A 22,811-nucleotide genomic window follows, 5' to 3' on the forward strand; every position below is an offset into this window, starting at 1 on the left:
GTAGATCAGGGCAATTCTCTAGTGATTCTGGCTTCTCAGTTGATTCTTATTTGACTGAATTAGCGCATTATTTCATGTAAAATAATACCTATTTGATGAAGTACAGGGGCAACATAGAAGACTTGACATTTTTAATGGTACTAGGTGAATAATAATTTCAAGAGGTGGAGTAGAATTATGAGTTACAAAATGGTCTGTTCTTTTCCAGTTAGAGTTCAGGGTGCTTTCTTTGTAGATGAGAGCTGTGTTTGGAACTCATCAGTAAAGAATGTTCAGGTTTTGTTAACCTCCTGAAATTAGGGCAATTTTGTGAAAGTTTGCATAAACAGAAATAACACATAATATGTTAATATTTATGCCATAAATAAATATTGTTTTAAATAACATAATAAAGTCACGGTCACGGTTCTCCCATTGTTCATCGATTTGCTCGAGTGGGCCCAGTAATGTCTCCTTCATGAGATTTGTTGATACTGTGTTTGGCATATCGAATACGTCACGGGTAGCTTGCCAGGCTCTGCCGTGCGGGCGAGATACTCCCGATAGTTTGCCAGGCTCTCCGAGAGGGGCAAAGGAATCGAACTCGGGTCAGCCATGTTATTATTGGTCAAGACACTGCTCAGTATCTTATCAGCACAATGTTATGGGGGAAAGTATTTTTAGTTTTCAGTTTTGGTTTGGGGGCATATCTATCTGTGTTCAGGGCTTACTCCTGATTCTGTGCTCAGAGATCACTCTTAAAGGGGCTCAGGGGACCATATGGGAGACTGGGGATCAAACCCAGGTCAGCCACAGCAAAACAAGCTTACCTTACCCACTGTATTAGCTCTCTAGCCTCTATGAAGGAACTATTTTTATCCTCTCCCCTGCACCCCACAAAGTACTTGTAAATGTAAGAAAACTGAAGCATGAAACTCAGTAACTTGCCCATATTCCCGAGGTTGTCAGTGTGTATATTTGGAATTTGGATCCATGTTCTTTGTCAAGAGACCTTATTATGCTTGTAAAGTTTTCTGGGGATCCTAATAAACTTCGTGCAGGAATTTATATTGAACCATCTGGTTTTCTTTTAAATGAACTTAAAGATGGAAGCAAATGGTATTGGGAGCAGTTAAAACACCTGATAAAAGGTAAGCTTTAGAGTTTTTAGAATGTTTTTGGTTGAAAAATCAATGTGGACAAAAGCAGAAATTTGCACATTTGGTAGATATTTAAAAATAATGCCTGATAGATAACTGGAATCTTCAGATCTGTAGAAAACTTTTATTATTATTATTAATATTTTTACATTGGAGTTGCCTAGAAGACAAATACCGAATGGGAGGTAATGTAGGGAATAAGCCAGACGTCTGATGGACTTCCCTTGTGGGTGAGACTTCATTGCTTATGGCACTTTGGACCTTGGGGAAATCATTTAACCTCATTAACCCAGTATTTCTCATCTGTAAAATGGGATTAATAGTACCCCTGTTAGATCGTTCTCACAAGGACTAGATGAGGTAATGTTCATAAAGTGCTTGGCACGGTGCCTGAGGCCTGGTAAAGAGCGTTCATGGATGGTCGCCATCCTTTTTATTATGGGGACTTGGGAATCATGGCGCACGGACGCAGCTCTGCAGCTGACATTGACCCTGAGCAAGAGACTCAGTCCCTCTGGATCTTGCATTCAATAGAGGTAGCAGCTCAGTTTTTTGGACCCAGAAGGTCCTATCATCTGATGCAATCAGATTATATCGGCACAGTTTCTGATGTACTGCGAAGGGGCAAAGTGGCTAACTTCACTTGTTAGGCTGGCAGCTTTCCACCAGAGTCCTGTTTATGGAATAGACAGTGAGTGAGTTTCTTAAATTTCCTCAGTTTCCTGTGAAAGGCAACTTGAACTCAGAAACCCAGCAGCACTCCTTTCTGTTGCCCCTGCTTTCCTGGTCTGGCACCTGGAAGGAGACAGCCCCGATCTGAGCTCTGCACCTTAGGAGGCAGAGGGCTTAGTGCATTAAGTTTCCCCAGGTGAGGGCTGTGACACGGGCTTTTAGGGACAGGCCTGGCTGAAGTTTACGAGAGCTAAAGAGAGCGTTTCTGAGAGCGAGTGTATTTCTGCAGCGAGTAGATGTGTGAGAGCTGGTCCATACCCCTCAGGGCAAGTACTTATAAAAATGATCTGTGTGCTCAATTGCCACCAGCACTCAGGGAAGTTTTGCTTTGGCAAAATCACATCAAAATTCCTGGCTATTCTCATAGCCCCTCTGCAGGGTTGTAATGGGAATACTCCCTGGCTCTGGCACAAACAAAGAGAAATTATATTCTCGTCCCACTGTACTTACTGAAATGAGTTTTATGACTCCCTGGTACAGGGATGTGCTCCAGCCCAGAAGGGGAGATGCAATCATTCCTTTGAAATCAGAGACTGGTTTGGAGTTAGGAGTCACAAATCTTTTCAGCGACTTTCTCAGACTACCCTCACCTTCTATTCCAACAGAAATCACAGTGTGTGGTACCAGCCCGCATGCTGATCAAGTTTAATGCATCAGATAGGATTGCCTTCCTCCAGCTGCAGCCTCCTCCTCCTCCTTCCCCTTCTCCGCCTTCTCCTTCTCCTCCTGTCTATTAAAATGTTGCTGGTTGTCCTGGGGAGATAAAATGCAACCACTTTTTGAACCTTTCTAGGTCCCCCAACCCTATCAGGAGCAACCAGCCCCCTCCCCATTACCCCCTGACCCCCCCAACACAGAACCCTAAGTAGGGTGTGGCCCAGTATTCCTTCTTCTTCCCCTCCCTCCATCCTCCCCCTCCCCCCCCCCCCCCCCCCCAGATTGCTTGGGCAGTGCCTTGAGAGCAAATCAGAAGACTTGATAGGGACTGTCTTGTTAATTTAAATAGCAGTTGATACGAGAATGGAAAAGGAACTAGTTCAAGTTAATATGTACCCTTGACCAACCCTCCCTAAAAGATGATTTAAAAACAGGCAGTGAGCCAGAGAATTTTCAAGGCTAACTTTCTCACGTGGAAGAGAAAAATTATTATAGTGCCCTTTAGCTAAGTACACTCACTTCAGCCTTTATGGATGACAGCGGTCACGTGTTCACCTCTTGAGGAAGAGCGCTTCAAACAATCATCAAGCAGAACCTCCAGAGACCGCCAGGCTGGATAATATCTGATCACAGGGCACAAGGAGTATCAATATGGTTTTTTGTGCTTCGTTTTCCGTTTTTTTTTAAGGAAAAAGCTTTTGGAGGAAGTTATCTTCCTGCTACAAGTGGTCTCACCCCTTTTTCATCATATCTATCCTGTCCGGATCCTCGCAGAAAGAGCCCTGATGTGCCTAAGTCTGAGCAGACGGGTGGGTTGCACAAGTTAGCAGTTTTGCAGAAGGCTTTTAAGATAATGGGCCTTCCTCAGCCTAGTGCAGGAATGAAAGGTGCAAAGCAAACGTGCTGCAGGGAGGCTTTAAGAAAAAAAAAAATTAGTAAACTTGTAGCAAATGTTGAGGAATTCAGAGTTACCTTGATTATTCCTCTTTCCCAAAGCATCTAGCAAAGAGTGATTTAAATAAAATAGGGCAATTTTATAAGTGTGTTGTCACAGGACCAACATCTTATCAAGCACTGGGCTGGAGCGATAGCACAGCCGGTAGGGCATTTGCCTTGTACGTGACTGACCCAGGTTCGATTCCTCCACCCCTCTCAGAGAACCTGGCAAGCTATTGAGAGTATCCTGTCCGCACAGCAAAGCCTGGCAAGCTACCTGTGACATATTCATATGCCCAAAACAGTAACAAAATTCTCACAATAGAGACATTACTGGTGCCCGCTAGAGCAAATCAATGAACAACAGAAGAACAGTGCTACAGTGACAGATCAAGCACTGATGGAAGCTCGATGTGGCCAGGATCAGAGCCTGAGTATGATTGGATTTGTGTTTTCTTGTTTTTTTTTTTTTGTGTGTGTGTGTGTATGTGCGTCTGTGAACACACTAAATGAAAGCTGTTTCAAGTGCAGTGAGTAAAGTTTGGCCTGTAAAAAGAATGTGGTCTGGACCTTCGACTCCATCATTCCAAGCTAATAGTTTTTGTTATTTTTGTGATGTTTGGAGTACTCAACTACCTATTCATGAACAAGTTATAATTAGGATGATTTGTTGCCTGGAATTCATCTTATCTAGGTCACTCAATCCTACTCAGCTTATAACAACTTGAAAGCAGAGCGGTGCAGGTTTGTACTACCTCAGGAAAATTCACATTGCAAATGCAGGGTCCAGCAGACAGTTAACCTTCTGGTAAATTTGACATTGACTTGCTTTCCTCATTCCTTCATACTTCTGTTTTGTTTTTTAAGTACTTCTACTTTTATGTTGAATGTCATGACCCTTGCTCTTAACTCTGTAAACTTCTAATTGTTCAAGGCTCAGGTGAAATGTACTAATTGTAAAGACTTGCCACGCACACATCAAACAAAATTATTCTAGTCAGTATATTTCATGAAGGAATCTCAGTGATGATGCTTATTGCCCATTTAATATGCACCAGTGCCTTTATAAGCAATAGCTATTTAATCTTCCTATCAGCCTTCTAAGCCAAGTCACATTATTACTCTCAGTGTACAGAGGAGAGACTGGAGAGACCGAAGTTTGGAAAAGGTTATTAACTGGTTCAGGCTCTCCCAGCCAGGAATGAAGACATTCCAGTTCAGTGCTCTGTGCTGTAAGTGACCCTGAAGGGTCTCTGTCACTCTGCTCTTTCTCACTGTTCCTCTTTCCATGCCTACATAGGTACATAAAATTTACGTCACCTTGATTACAGTTTGGTATGTAGACTTTCTCAAGCAAAAATGTGAGGTTTAAAATAGTAAAAACAGCACATTGGCTACTCCTGAAAACTAATAATTCTTAAAAATCCTTACTTTCATGCTGATATAAAACAAACAATTAAGCATTTTAATTAACCCAGGGAGCTACTAAGTTATTTTAAACAGGTTCATAAAAGAATCACAAATTTATAGGTGATAAAAGAATGCTGAGTTTGCAAATGACTAAGACTGGAGGGGACTCAATTGAACCTCACTGAACAAAGTTTATTTGATCTATCAACAAGAATTATTTGTTTTTATACTGATTTTTCAAGCAGTAGTTGTAAGACAGTTCAAAGACTAAAACCTCTATGTTTTTGTGGGATCAGATAATTCCTGAACATTTCAGTGTTCCATTGAAGTCATACCTTGCAACATTCTATGATTCGTGTATGCATCAAAGTAAATTAACATCTGCATATACTATTCTAAGTTCACCACTCAAAGTCCAATGCTGTCCTTATAGGAATTATCCCCTTAATTTTCTAATGTTTTTGAGAAGAAATAAATGACATCAGCTCATGGTTTGGTCACATCCAAAATCCAAATTCCCATACTTCAATGTGTGTCTCTGAGTAAATTTTGAAGAATACAAAAATAATGCAAACGTGTGTAATATGTATATACATATATATGTGTATACACACACACACACACACACACTCCCAGATCATGCAGAAATTTGGAGAGTAATTTAGTAACACAGAAAAGCCCCAGTCAAAAACAGATCCTTCTAAACTGTTACTAAAGTGCCTAACGAACGCCTAACGGGCTGGAGCAATAGCACAGCGGTAGGTCGTTCACCTTGCAAGCGGCCAACATGGCCTACCCGAGTTCGATTCCTCCGCCCCTCTCGGAGTGCCCGGCAAGCTACCGAGAGTCTCTCGCCCGCACGGCAGAGCCTGGCAAGCTCCCCTTGACGTATTCGATATGCCAGACACTGTAACAACAAAGTCTCCAATGTAGACGTTACTGGGCCCACTTGAGCAAATCGACAATCAACATGAGGGCCTTTACCTTTATCTTTATACCTTTACCTAACGAATAATTTTATAATAATTGTCAAGTGACAAATTAGGAGTGGACAAACTTTATGTCTTTCATCACTGTGAAATCACAGTTATTCATGATTGGGTTTTAGGCATAGAACACCAATCCCTTCACCACTCTTCACTTCTTTCCACCAATGTTCCCCACCCTCATTTGCCTCCCACCCAACAGTCTGCTTCTGTGAGAGGTGCCTTTTCTGTTTGTTATGTAAGTTTTTGCAGTGTGGTTTATGAAACTGTTACTGATAGCATTTCATCCATAACCCCGTCTTTCAGCACCACCTCCTTCTCCTGGTCGAAGGCTTCTCTCCACCATAGATGTTGTCCTTCCCCGTGCTGTTTCCCACCCACCTCCACTGGTATGTTTCCTACTGAATACCAGTTTGCATGTTCGTTGTTTCCATCGTCTTTGAACATTTCTGATTCCACCATTATGTTTCTTTCTATCTCTTATGTGACAGAGATCATTCTGTGTTGCACTCTCTACCTCTAACTTCACTCAGCATAAAACTCCCCTGGGGTAGTGGGTAAACTTTTTACTGTAAAACTTCTGAGAGTAAATAGTGGACTTTGTATGCCATATGTCATTTATTACAACAATTCTGCTGTTGTAGCTGGTGAACAGCCTTTGACAATAATTGTTTTCTTTATAAAAACATGCATTGGGATGAATTTTGCCACTGAGCACCAGAGGGTTGTGATTTGTTTGAGCTGACTGAATAAAAGAGAGAATTCTGAGGCCAGAAGGATAGTGGTAGTAGGGCACTTGCCTTGGACATGGCTGTTGGGCGACCACCCTGGCTTCATATGAGGCACTAGATACGGATCCCTCTGTACCACCAGGGTCACTTTTATGCACAGAGCCAGGAGTGGCTCCTCTCTATGGCCCAACCCCTAAATAAAACTGAGAATTAAAAACCTTGGGGGTGTAGGACAGATTTCTAGTCCTATTGGTAAACCTGAGAGTTGTCATAAAATGGGCACTCAATAGTAAATAGAGATTGCCCAGTGTTAATAAGAAGTTATTACATATCAGGGTATTCTCTTTGTTATTATTTCAAATAAATCATTATTTGTGGGGACAGAGTTATAATACTTCTGGTAGGGTGCTTGCCTTGCATGCATCTGACTTATGTTCAGTCCCCAACACTACATGTGGTACCACAAGCTCCACCAGGAGTGATCCCTGAGTAGAGAGTAGCACTGTCCTCTCGCTGTTCATCGATTTGCTCAAGGTGCACCATTAATGTTTCCATTGTGAGACATTGTTACTGTTTTTGACATATGGAATACACATGGGGATAAGCCTTCAATACTGCCAAATGTGGGCCCCTCTCATCCCCCCCACACCAAATAAGTCAACAACTGAAATTGTTCTTAGACCCTTGACTTGATTTTTTTTCCTTGATGACATGTTAATTGTATGATCATGGACAAGTGACACACCAGGTCTGTGCTTTGGAATCCTGTGAAAATCATGGGCAAATTAAAAGTCCAGAGTACTGCATGAGGGTACTAAGCATTTGGTCTCATAGAAGGAAAAAAGGAAACTTCTATGGTTCCTCTGGTACATGAATTTTGTGGTTCAGTATTTTAGAAAGGGATAAACATGAAGAGAAAAGTGATTCTTAAATTGTCATGAAACACACTCTCCCCTCTCTCCACACAATACAAACACACAACACACACACAATATGAGTTTATTGCATTGGATTTATTTTGAAAGGTGCTTTAATGCTGGCATCACATTTAGTTGCTTGCCAAATAAACATTTGTCTTGAGATATAGTCAGTGCTGTTCCATAAGTAGCTAAAAATGGTCTTTTTGCCTTAGGCATGACTGATGCTTTGAAAGTATCAATTCTGTTGAAAAAAATGTTAGAGAACATTTACACCCAACTGAAATGGCCACATACTTTAAAGAAGACCCATTAGCCATGCAAATATGAAGTTACCTGCTCTTCCGATAAGCACAATTAACTTAACAATGAATCCATTAACAACTAGTAGTTAGACATTAAGCCTTGGAAAACTTGGCTTTGATGAGTTGAGGGGTAGGGGTTGAGGGGGGTGTGGGGAGATTTAGCTTTCTTTTGACAGAGTTTTAATACACAAAAACCCATTGTGTTGAATCAACTAGACACCTATTTCCTGTGAGTGCCCCCTGTCTCCAACATTTAAAAAGTGAATCTTTGTGTTTTGGATGATCTTTGTGTTTTGGATGATCCTTATGTTTTGCTGTTCAGAATTGAGCCATATGATGACATTTTTTCAGTGGACCAGTTTTAAAAGGACCAACATTTTGTTCTTGATTTACAATCTGTGTGCCCCACTTGAGGACAATATGGTAGTTGAGATCAGGCTTGCAGTGTTGTGTCGTGTAAGGGGAGGTTGCGTGTCTCGAGGATGGCGGGCAGCAGATGTTGAGTTCTAAGCTGGAAGTAGTCACCTTCTAGCCCTTTGCCATAGTGCTTAAATTTTCAGAGTCTCAGTTCCTTCCTCTGTGAAACTGATGCAAGATGGACTACCTGCCTTAAGGAATAAATGAGAAATAATTGATGGAAGGTGTATCACCGGGCTACTAAGTGAACACTGTTTCCAGTTGTGCCTCCTCATCATTGTTACTGTTCTTGACCCTTGGAATTCAGCATCAGTATTCCAGATGCCTTAGTCAATTTTGGCTCTAGCAGGTGCAGCTTCTTCAAGCCTCTCAGTGTCCAGAGCAAGTCTTGCTAAGACAGATCAATTAGGCATGTAGATTTTTGGAGTTAAAGTTGGTCCGAGCCCTGGAGATTCCAGAGGACCTTAGGCCTCTTTCTAAATATCTAGATGAATGAAAATCAGGCTCATTGCTCAGCATGGATATTTTTAAAATACAAATATGTGTTTTACTGGGGAAAGCTTTCTGTGATGGGAAGGATACTCATGTAATTAGCCAGCATCCACTCTTTGTTTTGTCTTTTTGGGTCACACCAGCGATGTTCAGGGGTTACTCCTGGCTCTAGACTCAGGAATTACTCCTGGTGGTGCTCGGGGGACCACAGAGGATGCTGGATATTGAACTCAGGACTGCCACATGCAAGGCAAACGCCCTACCCACTGTGCTATTGCTCTGGCCCGCGTCCACTCTGTCATTTGTATTTTCCTCTCCTCATCTTGAGTGTCCCTCCTCCCTCCTTGAAGCTCCAGGCCCCTCTTTCTTCTCTTAGCTTTGGATAAATACTTTTGTTTCGCCCCATTTTTCATTAGCATCCATGTAGAATCTCCATATGTATATGCCATTAAATTCATTCTTCTCTTCTACTAATCTGCTTATCTACTAGCTTCTCCAGCTGAGAAGAATCCAAAGGGGCAGGGAAAATGTCCTTTCTGACCCAGTACTCAAAAGGCTTCCAATTCCATTCGTGGGGGCTTCTCCTTCACGACCTAATTAACCACATATCTCCACCTTCACATACTGCCAAACTGAGCAGGAGGGCTTCGGCAAAAAACTCCAAGGGAAAAGCATCAAACTTGAATCCATAGCGGCACATCATACATGATAAAATGTGGGCCAGATCAGGTTACAGGGGTTGTCTTTAGAGTGGGCCATGAGTTCATTTCCTAGCACTTCTCTCATCCTCAGATACAGTGTCATCCTGTTGATGGGCTCTGTTTATATTCTTCTAATCGGGTTTTTACTGCCTTTCCCTTCCTTGCCTCTCCTTCCTGTTTTCAGTTCAACTGAACTTGGCTTTATCATCCTCTGTCTAGAGTTTTGCTTTTAAATGAGAGGCAGCCTTCTTACATCCCGTCCCCCACTCGGCCCCTCCCATCCCAGCCACTCCTGCACATCAGCTTTCTCCGTGGCCCTGTCACTTCTCAGTGACAGATGGGACAAGGAGGTTTCCTACCACCTCAACTTGGTTATCTCCTTTTTTTTTTTGTTTAAAAGATTTTATTATTGAATCACCACGAGATAGATCTTTACAAAGCTGTAATAATTTCGTTTCAGTCATACAATGTTCCAACACCCATCCCTCCACCAGTATATATTTCCTAGCACCAGTATCCCCAGTTCCCTCCCATCACCCCCCCTCCCCATCAGCCCACCTCTAAGGCAGGCAGTTTTCTTTTCTCTCTCTCTCTGAATCTCTCTCTCTCTGACTCTGTCTCTCTGTGTCTCTCTCTGTCTCTGTCTCTCTGTTTCCGTCTCTGTCTGTCTCTCTCTCTTCCTCCCTTCCTCCCAGTGCTATCAGCCTTTTACGCTCAGCATCTGCTCCATCCTTACTGCCCCCGCCCCCAGCTCCCCACCATGCTCCGTGCTCCTTTGCATGTCTCGATGCACAGCACTTCCGCATCTCCTGTGGCAACTCCTGTGGCCAGACAGCCCTGCTTCTCCTTCTCATTGTCCAAATTGAGGTTGGTTTAAATCCTAGTGCCAGGCCCAGCTTCAGGCTGCTCTCATGGCTCTTGGTGAGCCTTATTAAGATCCTTTGTCCTGATGTTCAAAATTATTACCTCTGTGCATGTGGCTGTGGTCCTGTACTTCTGCCCTGGTCCTCAAGCAGGGCCAGGCATTTTTTTTAAATCCCTCCCCACTCTCCTGCCCACATCAGTTTTGTCCTTGATTGAGACACATGTATGCTGTTTCTCACATTATACCTCAACTGTCCTGGACCCAACATCAAAGATAAGCTCCATTCAAAGTGCATAGAAGGTGATCAGTAGAAGCTTGTGAAAAGACCATAAGACCCAAGAGAAACCAGGTAAATAAAGGTCATTGTTGAATAACAAATGGACAGTCACCTGCAGAATTCTTGAAGGAACTGCACTCTTGCTTCTTTGTCGTCCCAGCACCTGCGCTGGGGGCACCTGCCATACAGTTAGGTTGTTTAGAATCAGTTGCTGACTGACTGCCAAACCAATTCTGTGCCCTAACTGACATTGAGTAGTGTCAGTACTTTTCACAACTGCAAGGCCAGTATGCAGAATTGTAAACTGATTAACTTGGCTCTTGGCTTACAAGTCTGGGAAACAATTTAACCCTGGACAACACATTTCTGTGGGTTATTTGTGACCCAACAGTGTGCCATCAGAGTGGCTTCAGTGGTCCAACTGTGGTTGGCATGCCTGCCACGAAAACACCTGAAATAGTATGACTTCAAGGACCATGAATACATATCACATGCAGTGCTCAAATAATTAAATTGTTACCACTTAATATTCAGTGAATGTCAGCACTGTACTTTTGTACTAGGGAAAAAGCGAGGAGACACTTGGCAATGGGGTCGGTGCAGTGGGCTTTGTTAGCTATAATTAGTTGGTGATAGAACAGTGTTGATACAGCAGTTCAGCAGTTAAAGGAAAGCAGTGCCCTTGGTACAAATGTGAATATATTTATACATCTGGTTCTGTTACGCTTACTTACCGGGTTTCAGCGCCTATTCTGGGGCATGACAGCTAAACTCACAGCATTTCACCAGCTCATAGTTTCAGAAAATAGGAGAAGAGACCCATTTCTGAAGCAACTAGTTAAGTCATATGTCTTTGAGCTTTTGTTTTGTTGTGGTAGGTGGAATTCTGGCTTCTTTGTTCTCTTTTACACTTGGTATACTGGGGGCTCCATCTTCAGTCCTAAATTACAGTACCATTCCTCTTTATAGGGATGGAAGGACTCGCTAATTCTAATTGTATTTGGAGGGATCTGAGCTCTGTTGATGGTTGCATTGTCTGGTAAGCAGAAATTTAAAATTGCAAGAGGGGAAATGTATTTTAAGATCCTTAAGAGATGAGTTTTTTCTTAAATCTTTCACTAGTTATAACAGGCATAGAGGCAAGGAAGCTAATCACAGAAGTTTGAGGATCTTTGATCCCAGTCTCCTTTTCATACTTCAGGCCAGGAAAGAGGAAGTGTCACACAGCTAATTGATGACAAAGGTAGCAAGAGCAGAGAATTGTGGTTCTACAGCCAGGGTCCTTTTAAAATGAGGCTCACCTGTCAACTACAGTGTTCCTTCTGAATTTGGAAGCATTTACATTCAGTTTGCTGATCTGACAATGCCTCTGAGTATGAGGAACACCTTTATTTTTCTTTTTGGCTGTGCCAGGAATTGAACCGCAGGACCTTACCTGTGTATGGCATGTGTTCTATGAGGAATCCTCCTTATTTTTCCTAGTATTCTTTAAAAAAAAATCAAACCGACAGTCACTGAATGGTAAGATGTAGTTACTTGAGGTTTTTAAAGAGATTATTCAACTTGATAGCATATATGAGAAATGCAGAATCAATATATAAAGCATGCAAACAGATATTTTTGTAGAGATTTCTAATATAATTTTGAGCAGTCTGTCAAGCGATTCATGGCTACTAGTGTTATAGGATTGATTTTCTAGCATTCTATGATTGCTATTATTTTTATTCTCCAGAGGGAGGCACATTTTGGGTAGACAGAGAAGCGAATAAGAGGTTTAAGAAATCCAAGTTCTAGTTCTTTTAGAGTTGGAAGACCTTACACAAAATTTCATTTCATTTTATTCATGTTGGGTGGCCTCCCATGAAACATAGGGGCCTCTGATGTTACTTGACTGTGTGGACAGATAATTTAATACGTGGATTAGTATTGCAGGAGGGCACCAGGATTTCAGCCTGCATTGTGGATGAGGTGGGGGCATTTGGTGCTGGGGATTGAATTTGGGGCCTGGAGTATTGGAGGCATGTCTTCAGTGTTTTGAACTATCTCCCCAGCCCATACAAATTTGTTATGGTGATTTGGTTTTATATGTGGTTGCAAAAATAAAACCAGCATATCCAATTCTTGGCCTTAGAGATGATACTTTTTAGGCAAAACTAATAGGGGCTGGAAAGTATAGAAGTTATAATTCTTGCCTGCATGTGACTGACCTTAGTTTGATCCCTGGCCCCACAAAAATCCCCCATGCCCTACCACGAGTGATCCCGAGCTCAGAGCCTGGAATAAATCCTAAACATCACTACCTGTGTTTTCTCCCAATTTATACTCCCCATTCATCACCCCCCCCCACAAAAACTAAAAACATTGTGTCAAAGATGTAAGACACTTAGAATTAAGTCATAGTATAACTGAATAAGGCAAAAGCCACAAATAGGTTATTAAAAAAAAGTGAAACAGAAGATTTAATAATCATTAAATTCCATTCCAGAATTAAGAAGTCTGTGATTCAACTCACATGGACCTGGTATTGATTCTTTGTTTTGATGTTGAGTTTGGCCTGTATTTATGAAAATCCTAGGGTGGGTGATAGAACCTTCCAAAAAATTGTTTAGTTTTCATGCCCCTCTGAATGTTTGGGGTTAAAAATCAAATCTTTAATGTTGCATTGGATAATTTAAGAGATAAAGTAAGTGAAATTCAGGAATACAGCAACAGGATTTTTAAGTGACATGATAAATACATGGAAAATTTGCTAAAATGACATTGAAATCTTGTTAAGATGCTTCATAGGGTAATTGTCTATTCTCACATTGAATTACAGGCTAATTGTATAGACAAGGATTTTTTTACATACGCGGTCTAAAGTAGAAATCCATGTCATAACAAAGCATGTGACAACAGCTATTTGAAGACCTATCAATGAGGCTTGCAACCCTGTATGTTATTGAAAAGAAATAACAGCTATGGCCAGAAGATTCCATAATGGAAACAATAATACTAATCATCTTATGTTTCAATGGGTTAAAAAAAATCCTCCACTGTCAAGACTGAAGCAGTGAGAATGATTTATTTATTTGAATGTACAATGAGATATATCAATATTTGAACATTAAACTTTCAGACTGAGACTTGAAGCTTGCTATTAATCTTGAGGTCTTCATTAGAAAACAGTAAGGCTCAGGCCTTTTCTAGGTCAGGCCTCCGGCCAGTGTGTCCAGCACTGTTATATCTCCATGACTGGACTGTCTTGGCAAACAGCCCACTGGTCCAGGAATTCCTAGGGGCCCTGAATTCCAACTCACCAGACAACAGAGATTTGACAGTCATCCTGTTGTATCAGGAAGGGAACATGAGATTCTGAGACATTTGAAATCTGTCTCACAAGGACAAGTTAACGAGATTGGGACTAGTCAGAAAGAGAAGAGAAGATTTCAAGGGATTATCACATCTCAGCCTCAAATATTCCAAGAACTGGAAAATAGAACAGAGGGTCAGTTTTTTGTTGTTGTTCTGGGGGTGCACCTGGCAGTGTCCAGCGCTTACTCCTGGCTTTGCTCAGGGATCACTCCTGGTGGGTTCCGGGGACCATATGGGCTGCTGGAGATTAACCCCATGTTGGCAACATGCGAGGCAAACACCCTAAGTGCTGTATTATCTCTCCAGTCTCAGAGGGTGAATTTTTAATTCCCTGTTATTTTGGAGTGCAGAACTGGGAAGAGAGAGGTAGTAATGCATGACACATTTGTATAAATGGTGAGCTACGTGCCCAGTATCGTGTTGGGTGCTGTGTATGTGGTTTTCAGTGCACATGATGACCTTGTGGGGTTGCTGTGTTGTAATCCTCCCCATGTTCCAATGCACCTTTAATAGAGAGGGAGATGGAAGTCAGAGACACTCCTGTATACTGCAGCTCCAGCGATGCTACTAACCAGATGAGAAACAGCACCAAGCATGGATTGTGTCCTGCGTCTGTCATGCAGTGTTCCAAATGCTTCAAGCACAGTATCCCCTGTTGTCTGCTCAGCCATTCTAGGAGATTGGTCCTGTTTTTAGATTCATTTTACTGATGAGGAAACCAAGGCCCAGGAATTGCAACCCCTTGTCTGGTGTTGCATGGTTTGTGAGTCAGTGTGGCCTGGCATTCAGAGCCAGTCTGGTTCTAACTCTTCCTGCGGAGAAAAAGAATTCAAGCTCTCAAGAATGAAATAACCCACCAGAACTGAGTAACTCCGCCTAGGCTTCAGGCTTCTGGCCAAGTCTTCTTGGAGCTTGCCCTGCTTTCTCTGAGGTGCAGGCTCTGGGACAGAAACTTCCTATAAGGAGAGCTAAATCCAAATAGGCTGCACTGCTTGGCAGGTGTGTGTGTGTGTGTGTGTGTGTGTGTGAAGACTCAGAAACCAAATAGGCTGCACTGCTTAGCAGGTGTGTGTGTGTGTGTGTGTGTGTGTGTGTGTGTGTGTGTGTGTGTGTGTGAAGACTCAGAAACTTCCCCCTTTCTGGAAACCTTAGAAAGAAAATTTATGTCAGTGAGGTTGGCAAGGAGTAGAGGGGATTCAAGCTTCATATAAAGCCTTGAGCGAGACTCCCCCCTAAGGTTTTGTCCAGCTCTGGGATTTTACGATGCTGTGTTTTCTTCTCATCTTCCCATGTCATCTTGTTTTCCCCTGGGTGTACTCAAATGTACGTGCAAATCTCACTCTGATATTTGAATCTGGCTCTGGGGGTTAGATTGCTTTGGTAAGAGACTCACTTGCTAGGCTATTTGACATGATGCCTTGGGGGAAATGTTAGGTCATTTGAGAAGTCAGCAGTATAAATGGTAAGCAGTAAAGTTGTTAATAAGAGGGAAAAGGGAGCGTGAGAATCTTGCCGTATTCATGAAGAGCAGGTAGATCTACAGGCAATAGTCAGGGTCTCCCTTTGATATGTGTCTACAGGTGAAAACAAAACAAAACAAAACAGAAACAAAAACAAAAACAAAACACCAAAAAGACCAAAGTTTGTCTTTTTTTCAAAGCATTTACCAAATCCCACATTTGGAAATGCCAGTTTCCCTGGGGTTGTCTCGGCTTTAATTATATCCATTGCACGTTGCCTACTCTTACAGACATCTTATTTTTAACCCAGAAATGTCTTTGGCTGGTAAATGTCTTCTTGCTGTGACACCCAGCCCCCGGGGATATTCTTCATGGAATCCCAAAGTGAGTTTTAGACACAGCCTTGGCTTCTGAACTTCCTGCCTCTGGGTAACTAAGGGCATCACTGGCTCGGAGATGAATGATACATGTATAAATTCTGCTCTTGCCTCTTGATACCTACCTCCCCTTGAATCATTCCTCCACAGTCTCCCAGATGCCTGCAACTTGTAACCCTTGTAAGACTGACATTGGTGGCATTACTGGGTGAGCCTTCTGGCTACACAGTGATCCTGTGTACTCCATTTGTTTTATTTCAGCTCAAAGCCAAGCAAATGTGTTTTCTTTTTGTTTGTTTTTGTTTGGGGCCACATCCAGCCAGATCCAGCAGTGTCCTGGTCTACTTCTGGCAGCAATTATGTGGACTGGGAAGTGCCGTGCCAGGGTTTGAACTTGGGCCTCCATCACACAAAGCATGTGCCCAGCCTGTTGTTTCCCTGTATTGAAAAGATGCACTTTCTCCGTTTTCATCGTTTTCTCTGTTTCTCCATTATTTGGCCCTGATTCTGTTGTAAATTTTGCTGTCTAAAATTATTTGTCTGGAGCAGTCAGGTGGGTGGGGAAGGCCGTGTAATAGAGGAAGAATTTGGTATTCCAATAGTTTAAGAAAGATATGGTGTAATGAGAAGCAAATTATGTATTGTTTGATGATTTTGCTTTTCCAAATTGAGTACATTCATAGAATCAGAGACTTTATGGGTAATAAATTTAAAATGATGGTGATTATGACATCTTTGCTGCTGAATTTGCATACACTTATGGAGGATTTTGATGTATGTGCCTGTAACTTATCTGAGTTACGAAAAGAAAGAAATAGGGTTGTGTTCACATTACCATTAGGATGTTATGCATGAATGTGTGTGTGTGTGTGTGTGTGTGTGTGTGTGTGTGTAGGATGTAAGTATGTATATAATGTATATATCATATATACATAGAATATTGTTGATGCTTCTGGTTTAAAATTTTTTAAACAAATATTATGGAATTATGGAGTCATAGCACAGCGGGTAGGGCGTTCGCCTTACAAGCGGCCAACATGGCCGACCCAAGTTCGATTCCTCTGCCCCTCTCGGAGAGCCCGGCAAACTACCGAGAGTATTCGATATGCCAAACACAGTAACAACAAAGTCTCCAATGGAGACGTTACTGGGCCCACTCGAGCAAATCGACGATCAACGGGAGGGCCTTTACCTTTACCTAAATAAATATTGGTTAAGTATAAATGTGCACATTCCATTTCCAGTTAGGCTCTTATCTTTAGGAGTAGAAATAGAGTATTACATATCATTGCAGCAGGAAATAGTCATTTCTTCTTTGGGAAGCTACTTTTAGAAGGCAGGAGATATTGAACAGATTGGAACAATGGAGAGTGAATGTAGTATTGTCTCAGTTATGGACAATAAGACCCCAGACATGTGTGTGTGTGTGTGTGTGTTTGTGTAAAAACATTGAATATAATTAGGAAGGTCTCTAGGTTACTGCTGTGATATTAGTGGATTGGTGATGTTTTTGCATTGTAACAGCAATTTTAATTTTTAGTGTTGACAGAAAAATTTTCTTTAATTTTTGGTAGAACTCTAACTTTCTTTTGGGGTTTTCAGAAAGACTCAATGCATTGAACATCTTTGAGAATTTCTTTCCCTCCTTCTCTTCTTCCACCTCCCCATTTTTCTTGTTCTCTTTTGCTGATAAAGGTAAAATGAAATGAGAAACTATTGTATGAGAGACTATCTAAATTGCATATTGATATCTGTTTCCAACTCTATAATTGCCATTGTTAAAACAGAGTGTTTCGTTTTTAAAAAATAATGTGAAAAAGATGAAACAAAGCCCGTAGAGGCAGTATGTTTAGGGAATCTTTGGTTTAGTGGGCTAAAACAGAAGGGCTGCATGTTAACTAACAAGGGTGGGACTGTGATATGAAATATTGTCCTTTATTTAATGTTTCACAGTCTTTATCTCTGCATTGAATATTTGCTTCTCTTGTGACCTTCTCTTTGCATTTCTAACTGCTTATTCTCACCCATAATCTGAAATCTGTGTATATTTCTACAGAGAAATTAAAGGAGGCTGTCAGTGTAGAGTTAATATAGTTAAAGCATTCTGCTACAAACCCTTTAAATAATTAAAACTGTATGCTTGAAGAGTCAGATTTGCATTTCTTTACCAAGTTTATTTAGCACACTTTGTTACACTCAATTAAATGAGAATGTTCTGTTTCATTTTCTTTACTTCGGGTGGATCATTTTGCCTTTTGATTCTTATGCCCTTCTGTAATTTCACAGTGCTTAGGTCTCTAAAACTATACATATATTAATGCATATGTAGATCTATACATACCCATTAAAAGGCTTACTGTTTGTACTGGATAGCATCTTTGCCTTGGGCATTTGAGCATTTCTAGTAACCCAAGGAATAACTGGTATTGCAGATAATTTATTATAGTAAAGAAGGAGCTTGGCAAAATTCTTTTAACATCTAGTCTTTTTGGTTTGTTTTGTTTTGTTTTTAAATTCCTGCAAGTTTGGCCTTTCCTTCTTTCCCCACAAATTGACTTGTGATTTTTTTAGCAAAAAATAGAAGATACAGGTGTTGAATGGTTGTGAGAAGAAAATTAAATATAAGTGCTATTTCTCTCTCCATCTCCATTGGCAAAGCATGTGCAGACTATTCTTCATAAATTAGTTCGTTGCTTAAGTTATGCATGTTTAAGAAGGAATAAATTAGTTATCCATTTCCTAATGAGTAGTGGGATCAATTGGAGCATGATGAGAGAGAAAATAGCATAATTTTGTTTCCCCAGTTGAGGCTCAATATCCCTAAACTTCACCATTAATCACTCTGTCTGCTTCCTGGGTTATTTCTGACTGTACCTGTAAGCTTTTCTTTTTTTTATTTTAATTTTCCTCCCAGGTAAGTAAGACTTTTTGGATTTGCCTAGTGGGATTGAGGTTGGAGGATAGGATCTCCTCTCCACCCTGAAGTGTCTTGTTACAACTTCTGCCGTTGCCTCAGTTTGGGTGAATTCACGGATAACAGTCGATATGTTTGTGCGATGACAAATATGGGAGTTCTAATATGTTTAACTGTTATGGGATCTGTTATGTCTACTTTAGGGTCGACCCCATCCCATATGACACTCCAAAACCAGCGGGCCACACGCGGTTTGTCTGCATCTCAGACACACACTCCAGAACAGATGGTATCCAGATGCCTTATGGGGACATCCTTCTCCACACAGGCGATTTCACCGAGCTGGGACTGCCCTCAGAGGTTAAGAAGTTTAATGACTGGTTAGGTAAGGAATGATTGCGTTCTGGTGCCCCCAATTAACCTTTCCTGTCCGAGTGTCACTCACTGCGTCCTAATTGAATTAGAGCACTTGGAAGCCAGCTCAGCCATTTCTCGTATGATATGCGGTGGTGTCTAGCTTTAATCCAATTCTGTTAATTAAAGATGAATTTTTAGATATTTAATTTTACTGTGCATCCTTTCAGTGCCTGGCCTCGGCTGCGCTGGGGCACAGGGATGGAAGGAAAGCTTTGAAACCGATCTCATCTAACTCATTCTGCTTTAATGAGGCCATTCATTGGCACACATGAGACTTAGAATCATATTTTTAATTCATTGGTTCTGCAATCTTTCCCAGATACAATGAGCAAAGATGTGCAACTGACCTACCAGTAGGAGAACATTTCTAATAAGTAGCATGATGGCATCCTTTTGTGAAGGTCTCGCACAATGCTACTTGGGAATAGCTCTCCTTGGTGACCCAGAGGGAGGGTTCTGCCACCCCCGAAAAGATAAAGCTGTCCTGCTCTAAGTACTACCGATCCTTGGACCATGAAACTGTCCTGTACATGGCAGAAGACATAAAGGCAACTTCATGGTTACTTAGAGGCATCCAAGGCAGAATCTGGATTATAGAAAAAGATTGACTCTTGGGTCAGGCAGTTGCCAGATGTTAGCATTACAAGGCAATCATCATGGAGTTAATTTAAAGCTAGAGAAGATGCCAGATATTTTATTTTATTATATTTTTATTATTTTTTTTGATGCCAGATCTTTTTTTTTAATGTAGGAGTACTGCTATTCATTCAGCCACTGATTAGGCTGATTGAATTGGATGCCAGATCTTTTAAAGAATCTTTTTTGTTAGGAAAGATGAAGACATTCTGATATTTTTGGAATTTTGTCCCCTGCATTTTGGGGTCTCCTAAACTTGACTGGGGCTGGGTTTGGGTTGCCCTACAGCTACTCCTGGTGATACTCAGCCAACCAGGACAGCTATTCAGTGTAAGGGTCAAAGGATATAATGCTGCTCAACCCTGCAGTGCCAGAGACCACCAGGACCACAGCAAGTGGGGTGCTTGGAGGCCTTCAGGACCATTTCCTGTGATGCTCAGGAGACCATGTGATGTGGGAGGAGAGAACCTGGATCAGGTGTATGCTTTGCAAGAGCCCTAATTCCTATACTATATCCTCATTTTCATGAGTTGGGAACTTTAAAGGCACTGAAGAATTGTATAGTAAAGAGCAGAAATCACTCCACAAAAATAATGTCATGAAGGGATCAGCCAACAACAATTACTTGGGAGATTGAGGCAGAAACTTTAAAATTCATTTATTATACCAAAGCAGAGTTTGAGGAAAATGTAAATTGGTATAATAATAATTTAAAAGAAATTGATTAAATGACAAATACATTCCATATGAAAATGTGGCATTCATTAAAACTCTTAATATATTTGAAAAATAAGAGAGAGGGGCTAAAGAGATATAGTATAGAGGTTAAGGCCCTTAGCTTGCAATCTGATGACCCTGGTTCAATCTCTGGCACTGTTTATCATCCCCAGAGCACCACCAGAGGTACTCCTGAGCACTGCCAGGTGTGGTCTACAACAGATCTCCTCACCCAAATTGAAAAGAAATATGGGAATAAGGAAGATGCCTGGTAACGGAATTGTTCTGAGTTTTTTGTGGCCTTGCATCTTTATCCACATTGTATTAATTTGACAGCATAGTGCATACCAATCTGCTTTGGGGCATTTTCATTTAATAGCATTGGTAAACTTTTAGGCAATTTCGCATAATTTTCATTTAATCTTTTTTTAATAGCAATTCAACATTGTATTATTCTATGCTTTTAATATGACAACTCTCAACAAAATAATTCTTATATACATTGATACCAGTTTTTTTCTATGACAACTAGCACAAGAATTTGCAATTTTATTTGTATATGACTTTTTGCTTTCATTGACTTATTTCTTTCTTGTGGTAAAATACTGTGTATGGATTAAATTACTAAATTGATGGTTTTGAATTACTTTATGGTTCTTGCTGTATTTTGGCATTTTGTTTTCGACGGAGGTTATAGTTGTGTATTTTATTAATAGTGAATGCCAGTTTAATTACGATCTTCTTTCCCTTGGTCACTGCAGCACTCATATATCCTATTGTTTTAGTAGATATTTAGGCAACTCATTAAAAATAGTAAAAGAGGCAAACATTCACCATGCTTTCATTTTTGCAAAGGACTCAGATATGGAGAAATTCTGTGAGTTTCTTAGAGTCAGGGTTATTATCCAAGTCTTCATTTTTACCTTTGTCAAAGTACATACAAGGATGACTGTTTCATTTTAGCAGCATTCATTTATGAACTTTTAGGCAAATCTATAGTTGAATTTTGATGGTTTTATTTTTATCGAAAAAGGTAAAAAAATTTTGTTAGTTTAGGTGAAATAGTTATAGTAGTGTTAACATTTATGAATTTTATATACAAAGTTACTGTATATTCCTCTCTACCAAATTTCACCATTGTCCTTATGAAATTTTTACAGTTTTACACCATTTTTTGACAACTGTATCTGTATAGAAATGATTTACTTACACTGGCAGTGTTGATTTATAAAGAAAGAAAGCAGTCTATACGGTACCAAGAGTTTAAGGAAATACAAGAAAGGACCAATCCTGGTCCTAATCTTGTTGTGCCACTGACCTGGGGCAACCAAGTCAACCTCTTTTCCCCTTTGTTTGCTTCTAAAGAATTGAGGATTAATATTCCCTGTCTTTCTGGATTGTCCTGCAGATTAATCAGAAAATGATTGCTGTTAGTAGGATTTTGTGGGCTATTAATAACTGAATGGGGAATATGGTGAATGAACCATCAACAGTTATTAAAAGGGAAAAACAAGAGGAGGTAAGAAGAATTATTTAGTAGATTAGAAGTAAACACTGGGAGGTTTGATAAGGGAATGTGCTCTATAAATGAAAATGTGCCGTAACCAAGGAAATAAAATGATAAGGAAAATAAAATGTTCTGGTTCAGTTGCACGGTAAGTTTCTTCTCTTTCCACTTCCCCTGTGATCTTCTGAGAGAAGAGGATGAAATCTCAGCAGGGAGCACATAATAGGAGGCTGAAGTGAGCTCAGGGATCAGGGTAGAGACATTGTTGTCCCTAAAGGCAAGATCCAGAATTGCTTTGTTACCAGGGCAACCTCCTGTTGCTCAGAGTGAAGAGATTACACTGGACTACTTGGCTCAATCAGGACTCGAACCTGAAAAAAAGGAATCTGAGCAACAGCTGTCAGGGGGCCTAGCAGGTGAGGGTCAGGTGTTAGCTCAGTCTAGGGCTTTTGGCCATAATAGGATATCTGCCTCTCACAGGTTCTCACAGATTTGATAGACACATAAGAATCCAGTGACCCTCTAATTGATTTCCATCTTCTTCCTACTCTAGTTTAGACTTCCCAGTGATGGGAACTGACCTCACTATTCTCCAAGTTCATTTCTACTTTATATTTCTACGACCAGCCTGATATTCTTCCATTTATAATATCTATTGCAGGGTGCTAATGTTTATAGGTGAATAACATGAAATTCACGTGGGTTCAGTTACCCAAGATCACTTAGCAGAAAAGAAAATGTAGAAAGGGGTAGGGATGTGACTCAAGTGGGAGAGCACATGGTTTCCAACTGCAAGGCCAGCACCATGTGATTACTGCACACAAGTATCACTGGACATTGCCCTGGTGGCCCCTGAGGGTCACT

The 22,811-nt window shown here is 40.9% G+C and overlaps 1 protein-coding gene across 5 annotated transcripts in view; it reads left to right on the plus strand.

The window, feature by feature from the left end:
- MPPED2 (metallophosphoesterase domain containing 2) overlaps nucleotides 1-22,811 on the plus strand; it is a 206,634-nt gene that overhangs the window by 36,707 nt on the left and 147,116 nt on the right. For 4 of the 5 annotated variants that reach the window (XM_056136687.1, XM_056136696.1, XM_056136703.1 and 1 more), the window contains exon 3: nucleotides 18,874-19,055. The exons of the other annotated variant lie outside the window; for it this stretch is intronic. In XM_056136687.1, coding sequence (XP_055992662.1) covers nucleotides 18,874-19,055 — 182 coding nt within the window. The remainder of the gene's footprint in view (nucleotides 1-18,873; nucleotides 19,056-22,811) is intronic. 5 annotated transcript variants of the gene reach the window in all.

The sequence above is a fragment of the Sorex fumeus genome, unplaced genomic scaffold (genome assembly GCF_029834395.1).
Source record: "Sorex fumeus unplaced genomic scaffold, SorFum_2.1 ptg000007l, whole genome shotgun sequence".
In the NCBI taxonomy this organism is placed as follows: Eukaryota; Metazoa; Chordata; class Mammalia; order Eulipotyphla; family Soricidae; genus Sorex; species Sorex fumeus.